This window comes from Bos mutus, chromosome 15 (genome assembly GCF_027580195.1).
Source record: "Bos mutus isolate GX-2022 chromosome 15, NWIPB_WYAK_1.1, whole genome shotgun sequence".
In the NCBI taxonomy this organism is placed as follows: Eukaryota; Metazoa; Chordata; class Mammalia; order Artiodactyla; family Bovidae; genus Bos; species Bos mutus.
Window position 1 is genome coordinate 29,317,677 of NC_091631.1, and position 17,824 is coordinate 29,335,500.

General features: G+C 46.8%; 1 protein-coding gene across 7 annotated transcripts in view; it reads left to right on the top strand.

The window, feature by feature from the left end:
- FAM168A (family with sequence similarity 168 member A) overlaps window positions 1–17,336 on the top strand; it is a 211,290-nt gene extending 193,954 nt beyond the window's left edge. For 5 of the 7 annotated variants that reach the window (XM_070383764.1, XM_070383761.1, XM_014477509.2 and 2 more), the window contains 6 exons: window positions 611–637; window positions 5,552–5,677; window positions 12,082–12,224; window positions 12,827–13,001; window positions 14,311–14,440; window positions 15,160–17,336. In XM_070383764.1, the coding sequence (XP_070239865.1) occupies window positions 611–637; window positions 5,552–5,677; window positions 12,082–12,224; window positions 12,827–13,001; window positions 14,311–14,423 (584 nt within the window). In that variant the 3' untranslated portion in view covers window positions 14,424–14,440; window positions 15,160–17,336. The remainder of the gene's footprint in view (window positions 1–610; window positions 638–5,551; window positions 5,678–12,081; window positions 12,225–12,826; window positions 13,002–14,310; window positions 14,441–15,159) is intronic. The other 2 variants (XM_070383762.1, XM_070383766.1) reach the window with 2 other exon arrangements.
- Window positions 17,337–17,824: the final 488 nt, after the last annotated feature.

Here is a 17,824-nt window from a genome sequence, read left to right on the forward strand (position 1 = left end):
CCAGTTTTGCTCAGAGAGGTAAAATTACTTGTGCAAAGTTGCACAGCTAAAGAGCAGTGGAGCTCAGATTCAAAGCCAGTCTGACTGCCCACAGTCTGCCCCTTCTACAGCAGCACACTCTCCCAGAGGTTTCAGGGAATAAAGTGCCCCTGCATTGGTCCTAGCCCTCCAGCACTATAGAGAGCTCTTCAGAGACCAAAGATGGTGGTTTTGTCCCTAAACCTTTAGCTTTTTATCCAGCACATACTGCCTCTGTCGTGTGTGAAGTCCCTCTGCAATGCTTGGGAGAACTGAAATTTATTCTTAGCATAAACAAGCAAAGAGCAGGCAGGAACTTGGACATATGCACTTCCAGGCAGCTCTGGGTCAGCTTCCTGGAAGATGTCGTGGCATCCAAAGGGTACCCCTCCCCAGTGAGTGGGCTTTCCTGGATGGCAAGTCTGTCACCCTCTCCAGGGTGGAGGTACTTTGTACCCTTTGCGTTTACGGTTTTCTTATGTAGCCCGGGGGAAACTGCTATTTTGAGATAAAGTCTGTTTTTGTAACTGCAATATGTACTACTTTGCACAGATTCTTAGTGGTAATTTCAACTAACATTTCTATCCAACAGAGTTTCAGTTCCTGCATTCAGCTTATGGTAGGAAAGCTATTTTTCCTCATCTGTATTATGGCCTATGAATGTGTTATCTCGTAACAACAGTAGATCCCCTCTCCTTTCCTCCCCAAATCCCATCCCCTAGGCTTGGGCTCCCCCAGGTGGCTCAGCAGCAGTTCCTAAAGCATGCAGGAACATGTCTGATGGTGCAAAATCATGGGTTGGAGACACATATGAACCGTCCCCTAGGGCAGCAGTGAAGGATCATGGCACTAAAAGGCGTCTCTCCCTTTCCTCACCTCCGGGGTCTCATCTGACCTAGGTCAGAAACCTTCACCCTGTGACTGCTGAATTCAAACCAGTGAACAAAAATCCCTGGGCCTCCATGGCTCCTCTATTGGCTGTGTGGCAGCCCCTGTGGAGGAATACCTGGATTATGCCTGTAAGAACGCAAAAAACCAGTCTGCCCCAGGATCAGATTTTTCCATCTGCATTGGCAGCCTCACATGTTTAAAGACCTGGTTAACTTTAGATGCATCTATTCCCTCAGCCCAGATCTTGAGTTCTGGCTCATCTGGGGGCATTTTCCTAGATGGTGAGAGGTGAGGGTCAAGTGTGCTAATAAACCAGGGACCAGAGCTGGATTCTCTGGGCAGTGTGGACTCCAGCCCCAAGGCACCACGGGGAACTCCTGGGCACCTGTGAGGGTCCCAGCAGTGTAACTTGACTAGGTCCTTTTTTGTCATAGACAGGAAGGGACCATAGCGGGGACTTGTTGCTTTCACCACCCTTTCCTGGGCTGCTCAGGACAATGTTTTTGTAAAGTCTCTGCACACTTTCTCAACTTTTAACCTTGAATTATTTGGATGTTGAAAATTGAATTTGTGTGTGGCCCATCTTTTAGGAGATGAGCTATGAAAATCTCTCCTTTATGCTGCTGTAGGCTGCGTGATCTTGGGCAATTTGCTAGTATCTCCAGGCCATTAAGTGTTTTATTCCAGATGATCTCTGAGGTCCCTTTAAATGCTAATAGAGGGCCCTCTTAAAATCTTATTATTTCATTTTTGCTAGTCACAGACCTGTTTCTCTTATTGTTTATGAGGAATCATTTTTGTTTGCCTCAGAATATATGAACTTGAACAGAAGGCTCCATAGAAAGTGAGAGAAGCACTCCTGCTTCCTTTCCCTTCCAGTTGTAGCATCTAAATATTAAGAGTAGTATGGAGCTCTTCTCTTCACAGATGGTTCTGTTCCGGACCCTAAGCTGGGAGCCCTTTGAAGCTGCAGAGGTCAGTAAGACAGTGTTCTTGTTTTCAAGGAGCTCACAGTTTAACAGGGGAGATAGACAAACCAGCAGGGAACTTCTAAGAAACACAGGAACTGGGATAGTGAACCAAATGGGGCACATGAGAGAAGTATGGTCAAGAATTGGGGGGGAGAAAAGGACCTCATAGTGGAGGCAAGTCTTCAGTTCATGGTTGATGGATTAATAAATGCCTACCAGGTGGCATCTGGGGAAAGATATGCCAGGAAGAGTGAGCAGTGTGAGCAAAAATACAGAGAAGTGATGCTTCTTGGCATAGTCTTGGAATGGTGAGCGATTTGTGTGGCTGACATGTAGGGTTGAGAGCGAGAACAAAAAGAATCTAGAGAGATCATAGGACTAGATCTTGAGGGGCCTTAAGTGCCACACAAGGCGTTAGGTAGTGGAGGACCATGGGATGTTTTTAAGAAAGAAGGTTTTGTGATTAGATATAGGTCTTAGAAATATCACTCTGCTTGCAGCTTGGAGATTGGAGTTAGCAGGTCTAAAAACAGAGAGAGGAAGCAGTTGCAGTAATTCAGGGAGGAGGTGATGAGAGCTTCCATGGAGCTGCCACATCTGTGAGTGGAGGAGTGGGCAAGCCCCAGAATCAGAAACTGTGAGACCAGATACTTGATTTTTGATCCTCACAATCAGTGCTGTCAAGCGATCAAGTAGTGGTTATTTATTGTCGTATTGTGAGACAAAAATCTGAAGTTTAGAAAGGTGTCGTGACTTGCCCAAGGTCCCACAGCTAACAAGTGGCACAGCCCAGGCCAGAACTCAGATTTCCTGACACACTGCATTGTTCAGGATGATGGTCCCTTGCTGCCTCTCCTCCTTGTAAGTGTGCTTAACAGATTGTTCAAGTGTCAGAGGGCGTGAGGGCCCCGTGTCCAGGGATGTGAACAACCCAGCACTTGGACATGGGCAGCATGCTGTGACTGGGTTCTCTCTCTCTTTTTGTAAATTGAGGAATAGTATATATATAGCACTCCATAAAGTTTCGCCAGTCTCAAACATGCACCTCAATAATATTTGACAAATATATACACATGTATTTATTCAAAATATAGATCATTTCTAGGAGTTGGTACCTTTCATGGCACCAGGAGCAGGCATGCCTGTCAGAGCAGCCTTCTCTGTTACCATGCCTCTCAAAGTGTCAGTTGGATTGTCTTCATCCCACAACTGAGTTCTGAATTGCTACCAGCAACAGGTTACTTTAGAATTGTACATGGACAAGGAGAATCATATGGTATATCTAACTAATGAGGAGAGCAGATTGACAGCTGCTATTTGTTGTTTTAGTCTTCATATTTATCTAGTTACATAGATTATTATATATTCATATATATAGAAAACTACAGAAATATTAGTTTTTGTTTTCTTTATAATGAAGCCAGAACAAAATATCCACTTCTTCACAAACATGTATGGTTTAGTTCACTGGCTCAGTTGGGAAATACACAAATCAAAGGCACAGTCACACTTGCTTCTTTCCTGGTTAGCCTGGAACATTGTTTTGCTGTGCGTGATGCTGTCTTGTTCACTCTCTGGCTGGCGTGTGGCTGTGTTGCATCCCCAGCTAGACCATAAATAACCTTGTGTGCGGTGCCCATGACCCACGTGTGTTCCTGTCCACCGTGGCACTCCCCTCAGTGCTGAGTGCAGTGTAGGCCTCAGTTGCTCTCTGGTTGATTTTGACGGACTTTAATTGTCACATGGTCCTTCAGGCTAATGTCAAACTTTTGGTTTATGGTTAAAATTATGGTAAAGTATGCACCATTTGGGTTAAAAACTGGACCAGAATAGGACATCCAAATTCTCCACAGTCAGACTTCAGGCTCCTGCCCTCTGGTAGATTCCTGTGGGGTCTAGAGGGCCTGGGCTTGCTCTATCTGACTTCTTAGAGTGAATGTTTTACTTTTTTAGGGAGTTGATTTAGGTGGTCAGGGCTTTCCAGCCAAGTGGAGTGGCAGGTTCTAAACTTGGAGCCATCTTAATAGGATTTTTCAACACTAATTGGTTCCTTTATTAATCCCCACCACTCCCCCCATCCCCACCCCTCAGGCAAAGAAACTCAAGGTAATTGTTTAAAATTGACTGCCCTCCTCCTTTGTTGTCTGCAGAGTCATGATCTAATGTCCAGCAAAGGCCCTGGACTCTGCATGGAATTCTGCTGGATCTCCATTTCTTCTACCAGAATTCTCCTTTTAGTGTCACTTCCCTGCCCATGATTTCCTTCTCATTTCTCAGCATCTGTTGTATATATTGTGGGCCATTGATGCAAGCTCAGAGTCAGCCCAGAACAGCTACACTCTTTTCCTTGGTTCAGCTAAAACAGCAGAGTCTTTGACCTCCTCCTCTGGCCACAGTACTTTGACGACTGAAGGACAGAGGCGTTTCCAGTTACCTGGACAGGCAGAGGGGTTTATGGGAATTTGTCTGGAGTGGACTATCCTTGTCCTGATGGAATGAGAGAGTATAGGCAAATTTGCTGCTCTTACTACCCTGTCTACCTCAGCCCCTTGTTAAAATGTTTCAAGTATATCCAACTGTTGCCAATACTAATATACTTTAAAACACCCCATATCCATGACTCCCAAGACCTTATTTGAGTGGAAAAGATACTGCTAAAATCATTTTTTAGTCCTAAGTAGAAATTTGGGTCAGGAATATTTCTTCTCTAGTGTTTGAAAATAGATCAAGGGAGATACCTAAAACATTAGACATCCCCCTCCTTTGAAACTGTATTTCCTTACCTTCCCTACAGGACACATGAAGGTAAGTTTTTTGAGTCACTCCCCACTTCTAGAACATAGGAAGCATCAGCCTTCAAATTTCTCAAGCTGAGCTTTGAGTCAGCCTGGAAAGTCTCTGCAGATTTCTTTCAAACTGGGCTTCATCTCTATTTCACATCTACTCTAAGGTTGACAGTTGCTTTCTTGATGGCCCAGAAGATTTCGTCTCTAATTCATGAGGCCATGTCTCAGGTGGAGCACTGTGGCAGGAGGTACAAAGGGTGTGCCAGAGGCCTTTCTGCCTGGTCCCCGCTAGGTGCACAGGAGAAGGAGTTTGCAGGGAGAGTCCCACTGGACAGCCTGTGCCTTCCAAGCTGCCAAAGCTCAGTCCCTTTACAAGAAATGGCAGTCCAGCAAAGTTCACGTCAGGTGGTAATGAGCATTCTGGGGTCTCTCTGAAAGCGGTTGTTAAATACACCTCCAGCTGAGATTTCAGGCATGAAAAAGGAGTACTCAGTTGATCTGGCCCAATAGGCAGTCAAAGGTTCCGAGTTGCTACACATTAACAAGGAAGTGGCTAAGGTATATCTCAGAGCCTTAGGCCAGAATGCCAGACAGTGGAAGGTGGTATTCATAAGCATTGTCATGCTTTTAGTAGTGGGTAGAAAATCCCAACTCTCCTGATTAGTGTAAGGTCAGATTTCCTCAGCTTCAAATCATTTAGAAGCTCATTTCAGCACTCCTCCCAACCACTCACCCATCTCAGAAAGGCTGAACCATCCTGTGTGTCTGAATGGGGCCCCTTGGGTTATATGTTTCCGTCCAGCCCAAGACCCTTGCTTTGTGTCTGTGATTGGTGGTGCCCACTTCTTATTTCTGCCTAATGCCATTCTTGTGTCTTCCCTTAAGCAACTCTGCTGATGAAACAGGCCTGGCCACAGAACTCGTCTTCCTGTGGCACTGAAGGCACCTTCCACCTCCCAGTGGACACCGGGACCGAGAACCGAACTTACCAAGCATCCTCTGCGGCTTTCAGTAAATACAGCCTGTCTCCTCCTTTCCTTGTTCCCCTTGGTTGGGACTGATTTGTCTCTTAGGAAGAAAGGAAAGGGAACTTTTAAAACTGACATTTGTAAGACAATGTTTTAAGAGGTTCTCTCTCCAACCCACTGAAAAATTGGCCCTCCTCATACAGGAGCGTGGTGGGCTGCCGTCTGTGGGGTCGCACAGAATCGGACACGGCTGAAGTGACTTGGCAGCAGCAGCATACAGGGAAAGGTCATCCTCTTTAATCATGCACCCCACTTTGAGGAGACACAAAGCAGAGAGGGAGAGAGAAGGAAGTACTCATCTGCCAAGAAGTTTGATGAGGGAAGGACTGTTACTGCATTTCAGGGGAAAAGACAAAGGGCAGTTTAAAGGCTTGTGGACTTTTGGACAGAGGGGCCTCCTCCAGCTAGCACAAGGATTTTCAGCCTCAGCACCGTGGACATCAGGAGCAGATAATTCTTAGTTGGGAGGTGGCTATGTTGTACAAAATTGCCCCTTGCTTGAGAAATACTGCCCCTTGCATGAAAGCTACACCATGGAAGCAACGTAAGTGCAGGGGTCCTAGTGGAGGCCGGAAACTGGTCTGGCTGGTCAGATGGGTCCCGTTCACTCGAGGCTCAGTGGAGTGACCGATGGTTTCACTTTCACCTCTGATTTTTAACACAAAATGACTCCACTAGGTAAAATGAGGGCCAGTGTTCAGAAATTACCGAGTGGCATTTTGACTCTGTGTAAGGAAAATCTTCATGCTTTCTTGGAGCTGTCCAAAAGAGAAATAGCTGGCTTTGCGTGTGGTAAGCGCCTATCTCTTAAGTTGTGCCAACATGGGCTGGTCAGACCCTCAGAGGGATGTTGCAGACTAGGCCCATGGTCTGGGGTTCAATGAAGTATTACTCTATTAAGTAAGTAAATTAGAAGAATATGTTGTATTTAAAGTTTTTCATTAAAATATTGTTTTCTCCTTAGTTATCATTGCCCCTTCGTGTCAACATAGTTTATACAACATAACTCTCACCTTTTGAAGAATATGCTTTCATGATCACCCTCTCATTTAATCTACACGATAGTCCTGTTTGGGTGGATTTTTATTCTATTTTGAAAGCTGAAGCTCAGAAAGGTAATATGCCCAATGCAGCACAACTGGAGAAAGGTTTCACCTAGGATAAGTTTCTATTACGGACTTTTTTCTTGAGATTAATTTTACTGTTTTTTAAGAGAGAGACAATAGCAGTAGGGAGTTTTTCCAGATAACCTATGATATGATACATGTGCGGGCATATAATACATCTCTTCTATCCACACATATGGAGGTACATGCATACAGACACACCTACTGCAGTGTAGTGGAAAGAGGCCTGGAGTGGAAGACCAAAAGACTTGGATTGTGGACTTGGTTCTGTGTAACCTTGAATAATTCCCATGCTTTGGACCTTATTTTTTCTAAAGGTAAAATGAGACTAGACTAGGTCATCTTGGCGCTGTATACCCAATATCCTCCACCCTGTCAGGGGCCTTCTTGCCAGCTGCCAACTAGCCTTTGTTCACACATCTCCAAGTGTGGCGTATTCATTCCCTCCAGAGACAGTCTTTTCCACAGCAGGGAAGTATCTGTATTAGAAGGCCTTGCCTTTCACCATGTTAACCTCTTCCTGAAGTTCCACCGAACTGCCCAGTAGCTATAGCCCACTGTCCTCTCACAGGCTCTCACAGTCACTAGAAAGGGCCAAGGCGTACCCCCTTTCTTATAATTTATAGATAGTGGTAGGATTGACTGGTCCTCCCATATCCCCCCAGGGTTTCTCCCAGTACACAGATTTTGTGGCTTCTAATACCAGAGAAAACTCAGGACCCTTTGAAAAATTCAGTTTAATTTCACTAACACTTGCTAAGCCTGTTTGTAATTAGGTCTCCCTCCTACTTATTCAGCACTCTCTTGTTCAGCTGCCAACAAGGAGACTTGGGGGTCAAGGCAAGTCTCATACATAGAGCTTTGTCCAGACATATAAATCTGATAGTCAATAAACTGATTAGTCTAAAAGGCATCCTTGATGTGAGCATCAATGCATTTGAAAGTGGTAGGGGCTGTCCTGCTGAAAAAGAATTATGACAGTGCAGAAGGATTAAAGAGAGGGCTAAAAAGGGTTTATCTTGCTAATATACACACTCTCTTTATTACCCTATTTGATGGAGTTTAAAATTATGGTTAGGAACCCGAGAGAAAGAATAGGGTACCATAAACAAAGCCTTTTTCAAAAGACAGGGCTGGGACTGCGAGTGATCGAATTCCCTTTTTCTCTCACAATATCGCCTTTAATGAAATGGGGATACAAAGGCCAATATACCAGATGTCCAAGATTGGACTACACAGACAGACATATGATCAAAAAAGGAACTCTGCCCAGGGCATGGTAAGCCCTGATCTCTGGGCCCAGCTCTGCATTGATGTGCTGTGCAGTTTTGGAAAAGTTGCTGCTCCCCTGGGCTCTAGATTCTTCACCTGAATTGGAGAGGATTGAATTCAAGTCTCTAATGTCCTTAAGGTGTAGCATTCCAAAGTCCTAGTTCTGTAACCTTCAGACTTAGGTAGGACTCTTTTCAGGAGACCCAGGCCTCAAGAGATGAGTCTAAGTTCATTTGAGCAAAATCAATGAGTCTTTGTTTTGACTTGGTTTTGTTTTGTTTGTATCGAGTCCAACAGCTTTTTTTTTTCCCCTTTAATTTAGGTGCATAAAGTAATAAACCCTGAATTCTGTGATACTTGAGGTAGCCCAGGGGAATTTCCATTGATCCTCAAGGGTGTGGATAGGACCATCAGTCAGTTACGGAATGTCCTCTGCAAGGATTTTCTCATAAAAGTCTCACTGAAATACTCACAGCTTAGAGTATCAGCACTGGAAAGATCTTCTGATATTATCTAGTCCAATGAACGTATTCCTTAAGATAAAAATTGACCTGACTCACTGACGAGCCCAGGACTTGGGGACTGTAGTTAGAGGAGGGAGCACCGAGTCCTGGGTGCTCGTGAGCAGTCACTCACTTGCTCTCGTCGTCTTATCTGTGAAACGTTTGTGCTGGTCTTGATGATCTCTAAGATATCTTCTAGCTCTGCAGTTCTGCTTCTCCCTTCTCAACCTCTCTGGACAAATAGGCAAGGCCTTCTTCTCCAGCATCATCATTTTGGCCACCAAGTGTGTTTTGGCTAAACTGATTTGTATTCTGAGTTCATGTGTGTCTATTTCATAACATGAAGAAAGGAAACACTCTCAGACAAGGTTATTCTTAGGTGTAGAAACCAAATTCTACTGCAGTCTCTGGGCGCCTCTTGATTTCCCTCAGAGGGACAGTCTCAACACTTTGTGAGATGTGGTTGTCCTTGTGACACAGAAGGTGCGTGCAGGCTTCCCAGAGGATAGAACTTGAGCACACCTTCTCTGGAAACATAAAGGAGAGTCTAGCACCACTGGCGTGTTAACTTTAAAGAATCTTAAAACCATGGCATTTTAAACCATTAAATTTAAAAATTCTAGAATCCTGAAGTCTGTGTTCCAAGTTGGATCCCACCATGAAAGTTATGGTTTAGCTTCCTGTCTACTGTCATCTTTCAGACCAGTCTCTGTACACTTCCCAGGACAGGAAGCTTACTGTCTCTCTATACAGGGAGAGAGAAAGGAATAATAGGTAACCTATATGAACTATTCTTATTGTGTCAGGCTTTCTTCTAAGGGCTTTGCACTTATTCATGTATTCATCACTATAACTCTATGAAGTAAGTGATATTATTATCGTCCCCATTTTGTAGATGACGAAACTGATGTATTCTACAGCTGTTAAGTAGGAGAGCTGGGGTTTGGACCCAGGCAGTCAGTCTGGCTCCAGATTGCTCATCACTATAACCCTATGCTATATAGCTTTCAGAGATAGGGATTCTTAGGATTCGGGGGTGTCCTGCCCTCCTGCATGGAAGAGGGGTGCTTTCCATTCTGGCAGGGCTCCCCATAGCATCTTATTTCTTTAAGTCAGGAGTTAACAGGCTTTTCCTGTAAAGGGGCAGATAATAAATATTTTAGACTTTTCAGGCCTTATGGTCTCTGACATAACTACCATTCAGCCAGTAAAGCAGCCATAGTCAGTATGTAAATGAATGGGCATGGCTGTGTTACAGTAAAACTTGATTTACTAAAACAAGCTGCAGTCACACACACAAAAATTGTGGTTTGCATGTTTCAAATGTAAATAGTATGAATAAAAGATCCTGTGGTAAATCTGGAAATAGTCTCCTGCATATGCCTATCCTTTGAGATTCACAGTTCATCCTATTACTTTAAAACTTGTCTCTGTCATGGAATAAAACCGATTTCTCTCTTATTTTATATTTCTCCTCCTCCTCTCCCTCCTCCCGTCTTCTCTCCCTTTCTCTCCCACCTTCTCCTTCATTGGGGGGAGGGGGCAGAATAGCAGTTAGGCTCCCTTAGCATCATACTTCATGTTCTTGGGACGTGCCCATCTTGAGAATCCCCTTTTTCTACAGACAAGTAAACTGTCTCTGGTTGAAGTACAGCTCAAACGGCTCCTAGACATGTGCAAACCTACGCTCCTTGACTTCCCCCACAGTATCTGCTTCTCCCGGGACCACATTTCATGATTAGCTGTATGGTCTAGACTCTTGGAGGAATCTGCTGTAGACTTCTTCCTCAACTGACTCACATCTCCACTTCCAGTTAGTTTCTAATTCTTACCAATGCTCTCTTCTCATTAATGTATTTTTCTCTACTCCATCCTCATTGCTACTTATTTCCCAAGCATGTTTGACCACAAAATCAGTTTCTCCAGTTTTTCACAGAACAAACTATGAATCTCCAGGTGGAAAGATAAACGGCATGATTCCAGGGAAGAGGACAGGGCACCTTTTGGCAGTGCCTTGTGTGGTAACTGCACAGTCGCTTTCACATCCTCCTGAGTATTTCATCAGGGTATGCCCAGGCTGTGGTGTGACCTGAGTGAGATTTGTGACTGTGTGGCAGCCTGCTTTAAATGGGGGTTAGGGTAGAAGAGAATCAGTGTCTTTAAAACAATGGGATTTTAGTTCAGGAAGAGATCTTCATTCTTAGCCTTCTGATTTTACAATATAAGAAACTAAGGCCCAGAGACTTGGCAGTAGTTACAGCAAATTGGAGGAAAGCCTGGACTGAAGCCTGGACCCCTTCTCTTCCAGTAAAGCACCCTTTTTACTCTGCCTCCAGTTCCTTATAAAAACAGCTCCGTGTTACTGAATGGGTCCTTGTTGAGCGTCTTGTGGGCAAAAGACCTAAAGCCAAGAGAGGTTTCGTGATGTGTCAGCCAGACCAAGTCAGGATGGAGGACCACAGGGAAGAATCTCCAACAACACCCCATTGGAGATCCAAAGCCAAGGTCCCCTGGCACTGTCCCTTCAACTCGGAGAGTGGGGCTACCTGATGATCGCTCAGTTTCCATAGAATCATTCCATTTTGTGAATCTCTAAGGACATAGCCTTTGTTCCTAAGTGATTTATGTTTCAGGTTTTTCCTGTGAACTTAGGATCTGACTCTCTTTTCCAGAAATTCAAAGGCAGCATAGTTTGTGTGAATGGCTGATTGTGAACTTCTCGGAGCCTGACTTCTCAGCCTCCCTCCCCAGCTTCTGTCCACCCTGCTGACCAGACGTGGCCTGGGTTCCAGGTCGATGTGAATCTTTTTTATCCTGACTTCAGTCTTTCAAGCAGCGGTGGCCCTCCCCCAAGCCCCAGGAGGGGAGGAAAAGCAAGCCATGTAGAGCAAAGTTTTTCAGCATCTCAGAAAAGGAGGATCTCTGAATGGTGTTTTGTATGAGGTTTCCACCTTAAAACTTGACAGGGAAGAAGAGGAGTATGGTGGAGAGCAGTTCATAAAGGGAGAGAGATATAAGGAGGAAAGAGAGAGTAAGGGAGAAAGCAAGACAGAAGCAGCAGCAGCAGATGCCCCAGGGTACTGAGTGAAGAGATTTAAAAGCAAGAAGAAAGAGTGCAGTATAGAGCAAGCAGATTGAGGGTCTCCCATCCACATGTACCTGCCTGTCTCATGGTACAGGTTTCAGAATCCTAGACTGTCCGAGTTTCAAGGGCCCCTTAAGAGATCATCTGGTCCCAGCCTCAGAGCCCTGAGACACAGAGAAATAAAAGATGCCACACATGCAGCCCTATGCACCAGGACTGAGGGAGCTGCCTCTGGGGCCAGGGCTCTCTGGGCAGAGCCCTGTACTCTGTCTGTTCTCATCTGTGTTTCCAGCCTGGATTCAGCCCATGCTTGTCTGGGGAGTCGTGACTGGGACCTGCTGCCTCCCAGCGATGCTGTTCTGCCAACTAATTGGAAGTCTCTCTTATTGCCTTGGTACAGGATATACTGCGGGGACACCATACAAGGTCCCACCGACCCAGAGTAATACTGCTCCGCCCCCCTACTCCCCTTCACCCAACCCCTACCAGACGGCCATGTATCCAATCAGAAGTGCCTACCCCCAGCAGAATCTGTATGCCCAGGTAAGTACATGTAGAAGCCTGGGTCCACCTCTTCTGCAGGTAAAGGAGCCACCAGCCTGGGTGGGTGGGGTGGAGGGGGAAGAAAAGAGAGTTTGTGGCTCTGATCAGCTGTCATTCTTGTGTCACTGAAGCAGTAACCTTACAGCCTATACACACCCTCACTCTACCTCAGTCCACAGTCAGAGGCTCTTGTTATTATTTAGTAGAAGCATTTGAGAAGCTCTGGATTAAGATGATCCAGGCCCTGTGTCTACTCTGCCCAGAGATCAGCAGACCTGAGGGCTGTGATGGCAGAAAGCAGTCATGTGATCCAGGCAGTGGGATGTCACCTCAGACCATTGTCTCCATCGTCAACCTTCTTGCCTAAAAGGAAATACATAGTAAGAGACATTTGGGGAAGTGCTCTGCATTTAGGACATTTTTCCAGTATGTAAAATGGAAGCATTCACACCAGCACGGTGCTTCCACGAGCAGAGCCTCAGACCTTGTGTCCCTGGGCCAGAGATCCTCAGACACCATCCCTTAGGGTTTGAGACAGGCTCCCCTCCCCTCTCTCCCCACCTCTCCAAAAGCCGGTGTGACAAAAGCCCCTCTTCCCCCAGGGAGCTTACTATACACAGCCGGTGTATGCTGCCCAGCCCCATGTCATCCACCACACCACGGTCGTCCAGCCCAACAGCATTCCCTCTGCCATCTACCCGGCGCCTGTCGCCGCTCCCAGGACCAACGGCGTGGCCATGGGAATGGTGGCCGGCACCACCATGGCGATGTCAGCAGGTAAGGGCAGCATCTATGTCAGTGTCCATTCCCTTCCTCCAGGAACTCATGACAGTGGAAAACACAGTCATGGAATCGACTGTAGCATAACATGAAGAATCCTGTGCCTGGGAGTTCTAGGGACCCTCTAACTCTCTCCACAGGGCTGTGGAAGATTTCACCATGGAGGATGTAGTGAGCTAGGCCTTAAAAGGTGAACAGAGGCTAATCAGAGAGATGAAAGAGGGAAGGGCAGTCCAGGGGAGAGAACATGAGTAAAGCACATTCACAGAATGGACATGGTGTAAATCGCTTAGAAAATGAGAGCATGGAGTTGGAAGGGTGGCTGGAGCAGTTGTCAGAGATAAAGTGGTGGAGAGTCTCGAATACGTAGGTAACAGGGAGCTAGCAAAGAGGTTTAAGCACGGGAGAGATAGGGTTTGTCTAATCATTCTCTCTGACTGCAAGGTGGAGACAGCTAGGTTGGGGAGATATGGGGGGAAAGCTGTGCTTTAGAGGAGAGATAATGATGCTAGGACTCTGCTAGCAGCAGAGTCCCAAACAGGAGGGCACAGGGCAATGTTCTTTAGCAGGCAGGAGCTTCAGGACCTGTCTGGTAATTAATTGCGAGTCTTGGAAGAAACAGGAGTCCAGGAGGACCCCTTCTCCATTTCTGGCTTACTCTAGAAGCCCTGAGGATGGAGTTAGGGAGAGACACCAGAGGAAGAGCAGGTTTGGGGAAGTCTTTGGATGAGTTGGCATTAAAAGAAGAGCATGAGAAGACAAGAGGGCTCTGGATAACCTTGAGAGACCCAATTTTCAGAGAATCAGCGAGGTCATCTTCTGGGGAAAGAGAGTACAAGGGCTTGAGTGGGCAGGACGTGGGAGTTGGGATTTTCCTCTGCCCCTAATGTAAGCATTGAGGCCTCTCACTCCCCAGATCAGGTCAGCAAGCTGATGCAGATCTGCTGGGTGCCAGCCTTATTGTTTGGGTCCTGGGGACCAAATACCGATAGACCAAACCAGAGGCCTACCCTTAGGAACAGCTAGGTTAGTGGGACGACCAGCGCCACATAAAGCAGCAGACACCTCAGTGTGACGTGCAGTGAGAGGAGCGCACGGAGAAGAGTGAAAGGAGGCCACTGGAGACTGGCTGTCTTGGAGCATCAGGAAGGTTTCCCCTCAGGAGACGGCTCCTGGCAAGGTGGGGAGGGGCGGGCGGCAGCTCATGAGCAGGCGGGGAGCAGCTGTGAAAGATCACGGCTCTTCCTCCTTGTCCCAGCATGTGGACGGCCTCATCAGGTTTCCTCTTCTCCTTCCGGATGCTCAGGTACCCTGCTGACTGCACCCCAGCACACCGCGATCGGGGCACACCCTGTCTCCATGCCAACATACAGGGCCCAAGGGACCCCTGCGTACAGCTATGTGCCCCCGCACTGGTAAAGCCTGCGTCCATCCAAGTGAGTGAGGACCGGGTGGGAGGTGGGAGGGTGACCAACTCTCAGAGCTGTCTCAGAGCCCCTGGCTTGGCCTGCAGCACAGGTGTCAACAGGGGTTAGGTGACAGTTACTAGTTGTTTTCCTGCTGCAGCTTCAGCAATATCACTCTTCATGATAGCTGTCATTTTCTATATATTCTAGATACTTTACATACGTTATCTCATGATCCGCACAGTAACTCTGTGAAGTAAGGATCATTGCTCTATTTTACAGATATAGTTTAGTATCACTTAACTAGTAAAAACTAACCTGGGACTTGAACTCCAGTCCTCTAGTACTAAATTTTGTGCTCTTTACTGTATGGTCTTCAGACTACTTCTAACTGTGGGCCTATCCTTCCAATGAACTTTTATCTCAATCAGATGTTGGCTCTGACTGGGGCCAGGCAGAAGCCCTAGGTCACCCTCACCACCAGGCTCCCCCTGTCCTCTGCAAATCCTAAGGCAGTGCCAGTGACCTGTAGAGCTCCAGGGATGTCACTGAAAATCACTGCCATGCCTCCTTGTCTCCCTTGCTGCCTCCTCCAGAGCTCTTGGCACTGGATGGGAAATGGGCCGCTCCACTGGGAAGACACAGACGAATCCATTTAGGGCTCTCAGCATGAGGGGAGGGTGTCCAGGAGTTCCCCAAGGGCCTCAGGAATACCGCTGTCACTAATGGCTTTCCCCTTCCTCTCCTAGACCTGGAGTCACACATTGTATGCAACTACTCAAGTCTTACACAGGTGCTGGAGCAGCTCCCTAGCAGCACCACCTCTATTTGCAAGAAGAGACAACGGAAGTGCAAGGGTCACTTTATGCATCTTTAACGGTTTTGGTTTTTATTTTTGGTTTTTGTAAAAGCTGCTTTTTCTAATCTCCTGCCTCTCCCCACTGTCCCCCTCTGAGCCGCTGCCCTCGCAGCTCCACCCTTCTCCTACCTGACCAGGCACATCCTCTCTGCTCCTTTCCTTCCCCAAGCATTCAGTCCTGGGAGCCTAGTCTAGCGGCAGGCAGAGAGTGGGGTCTGTTGCAGTGGTTCTGCTGAAGGTGCAATTTCCTTTGAAGAGCATAGTGGATGTGACCCTTGGGTCCAGGGTAGGAACTCAGAACTGTTAAGCAAGCCACATCTCTGAGGGATGGTTTCTTTTTCGATTTTTCTCAAGCAGGATTAGTTTAAGACACTGCTGTATCCTGACACAAATGAAATATCTTCTGATATTTCTGAGAACCATCGCAACAGACCAAGAACAAAACCACCTGATTAGGTAGGAGCGTTCATAGCAGCTTAATAATACCCCAGATGAGAACCTGGGAAAACCAGATTTTTTCTTTGGGAGAACTTGAGGGAGGGTGGGGGGAGGGGCGCACTGTGGGAAGGCAGAGGGAAGAGAGTTGAGAGGCCCTTGCCTGCTGGCTTTGGCTTGTAAGGTCTCTGGCCGAATTGTCTGGGCCTGGACCCTCTAATTTGCACAGTGATGTTAACTGACCTGGCACTTCCTCAGAAGGTGATTTTTGACCTCAGACCTGCCAAGCAGCTGCAGGACGGTGGGATCCTAGCCCCCAAAGCCTCGGAGGCCAAGTGCCCAGTATACTCTAGACCTTGGCCTCTGAGCCTTCATGGATCCACTCTGGTGAGGAGCTTGCTCCTCAGTAGAGTGGAAACCTGTGGCATTTCTCTCCCTTCCCTTTGTCCTTCCCAGAGCCAGGGCTCACCCGTCTGTCCATGGCGCTGGCAGACAGGCTAAGTTCTTGGTTACCTTGTGCCATTCATGGCCAAAGTGAAGGAACCACATTCCAGGTGGGTGCTGGTGGCTCTGGAGGTCAGGATAGTGAAGGAGAAACAATAGCAATAAACATTTCATCGACTCATGGAACTGAAGGGACCTTAGCAATCATCTCATCCATTCCCCTATTTGACAGATAAGGAAGCTGAGGCCCAGAGAAGAGGAAAGGACTTCCCTAGACCTTGCAGTAAATTAGCATTAAATGCAACCTTCCTGCCTGGGGCATGCTGTCCACAAAAATTTACCTAGGGATGGATTGGCTTGGCTTTGTAAAAATGAAGCCAGCAGTGCCCACACCTGGTGAGCTCTGGAACAGTCTCTGGGCTTTTGTTTCTGCTCTTTTCCTCCATGGATTTCAAAGGCAGAGGTTGAAGACTTGGCCGAGGTCACATAGGGGCAGGTGGCGGGAACAGAAATTGCAAATGAGGAAATAGCATTTGGAAATTCTGTGAAGACATGTGGACCTCTCATCCTATACCTGACTCCAGCCCTTGGAGGAGCAGGTGGACTGGCTGAAAAGGAGTCCATGCTGTTAAGACAGTAGCCCCTCATCCTGAGAGGAGAGGAGGAAACATGGGCTCTCTGGGGAGAAGAGGGACCCCTGGGTCAGGAGGCCCCATTGGTCTCAGCCAGGAGCCCAGCTGTCTAACACTGCCCCCCCTGCACCCGGCACTTGGAGGGGTTAGCAGCCCCTTTGGGGATGGTTGGTGGCGGGGGGTGGGGGGGTGGGGTGGCATGCACAGGAACATTTTACTGTACAAAATGGGATCATTGATGACATTTAGAACTTCTAAATAACTCTTTTCATTTTAAATTCATGCATACGTGGATATATCCCTACCCCTACCTCCCATGTCTCCCTAAAGGAGGAAATAATCAGGAAACCCCTGGGCCAGGAGGACCTCAGAGGCTATCTGGCTGTTCCCAGGGGTGCACAGCCCAGCAGCATCCTCGACCTGGGAAATGCAGGACCAGTAAGGAAAAGCCCCGCTGTTCTAAATGGTCTGCTCAGGGGTGCTGAAAAGGTTTTGTTTTAAAACAATAGAAAGTTTTCCAGTGTTAATCCTTTTTTTTCTTCTTTTTTTGGGCAAATACCTCCTCCTACTCTCTGGTTGTATAAGGGTGGGTGAAGGTTGTTTTAGATTATGTCATACATGTTTAGAAAATGCCAAAATAATAATAATGATTATAATAATAATAGGAAACATTTGCATTTGTCAGGTGCTGCATAGACTTCAGAGCACTTCACAGCCTTTAATTTACTGACCCTGAGGGAAAGACAAGGTCAGAGTTATTTCACCCATTTGACAAATGAAGAAACTGGTCCTATTTAATAGCAGGAAAGGGAACTTGCCCCAAAGTGAGCAGAATGCTGGCACCCCAAAAGGCTCCCCTGAACCCTGCTGCCTCCAGATAGGCTGGGGCAGAACCAGAGGAGGGGAAAGGAGATCTAGGAATTACCTTTTTACCTTTGTTCATTCTGTACCAGTATGTAAAAACCAACATCTAGTACCTCAGTTTTTCACAAAGCAATTTCATATCCATCATCTGGCTTAACCCCGTGAAACAGATGATTCTCT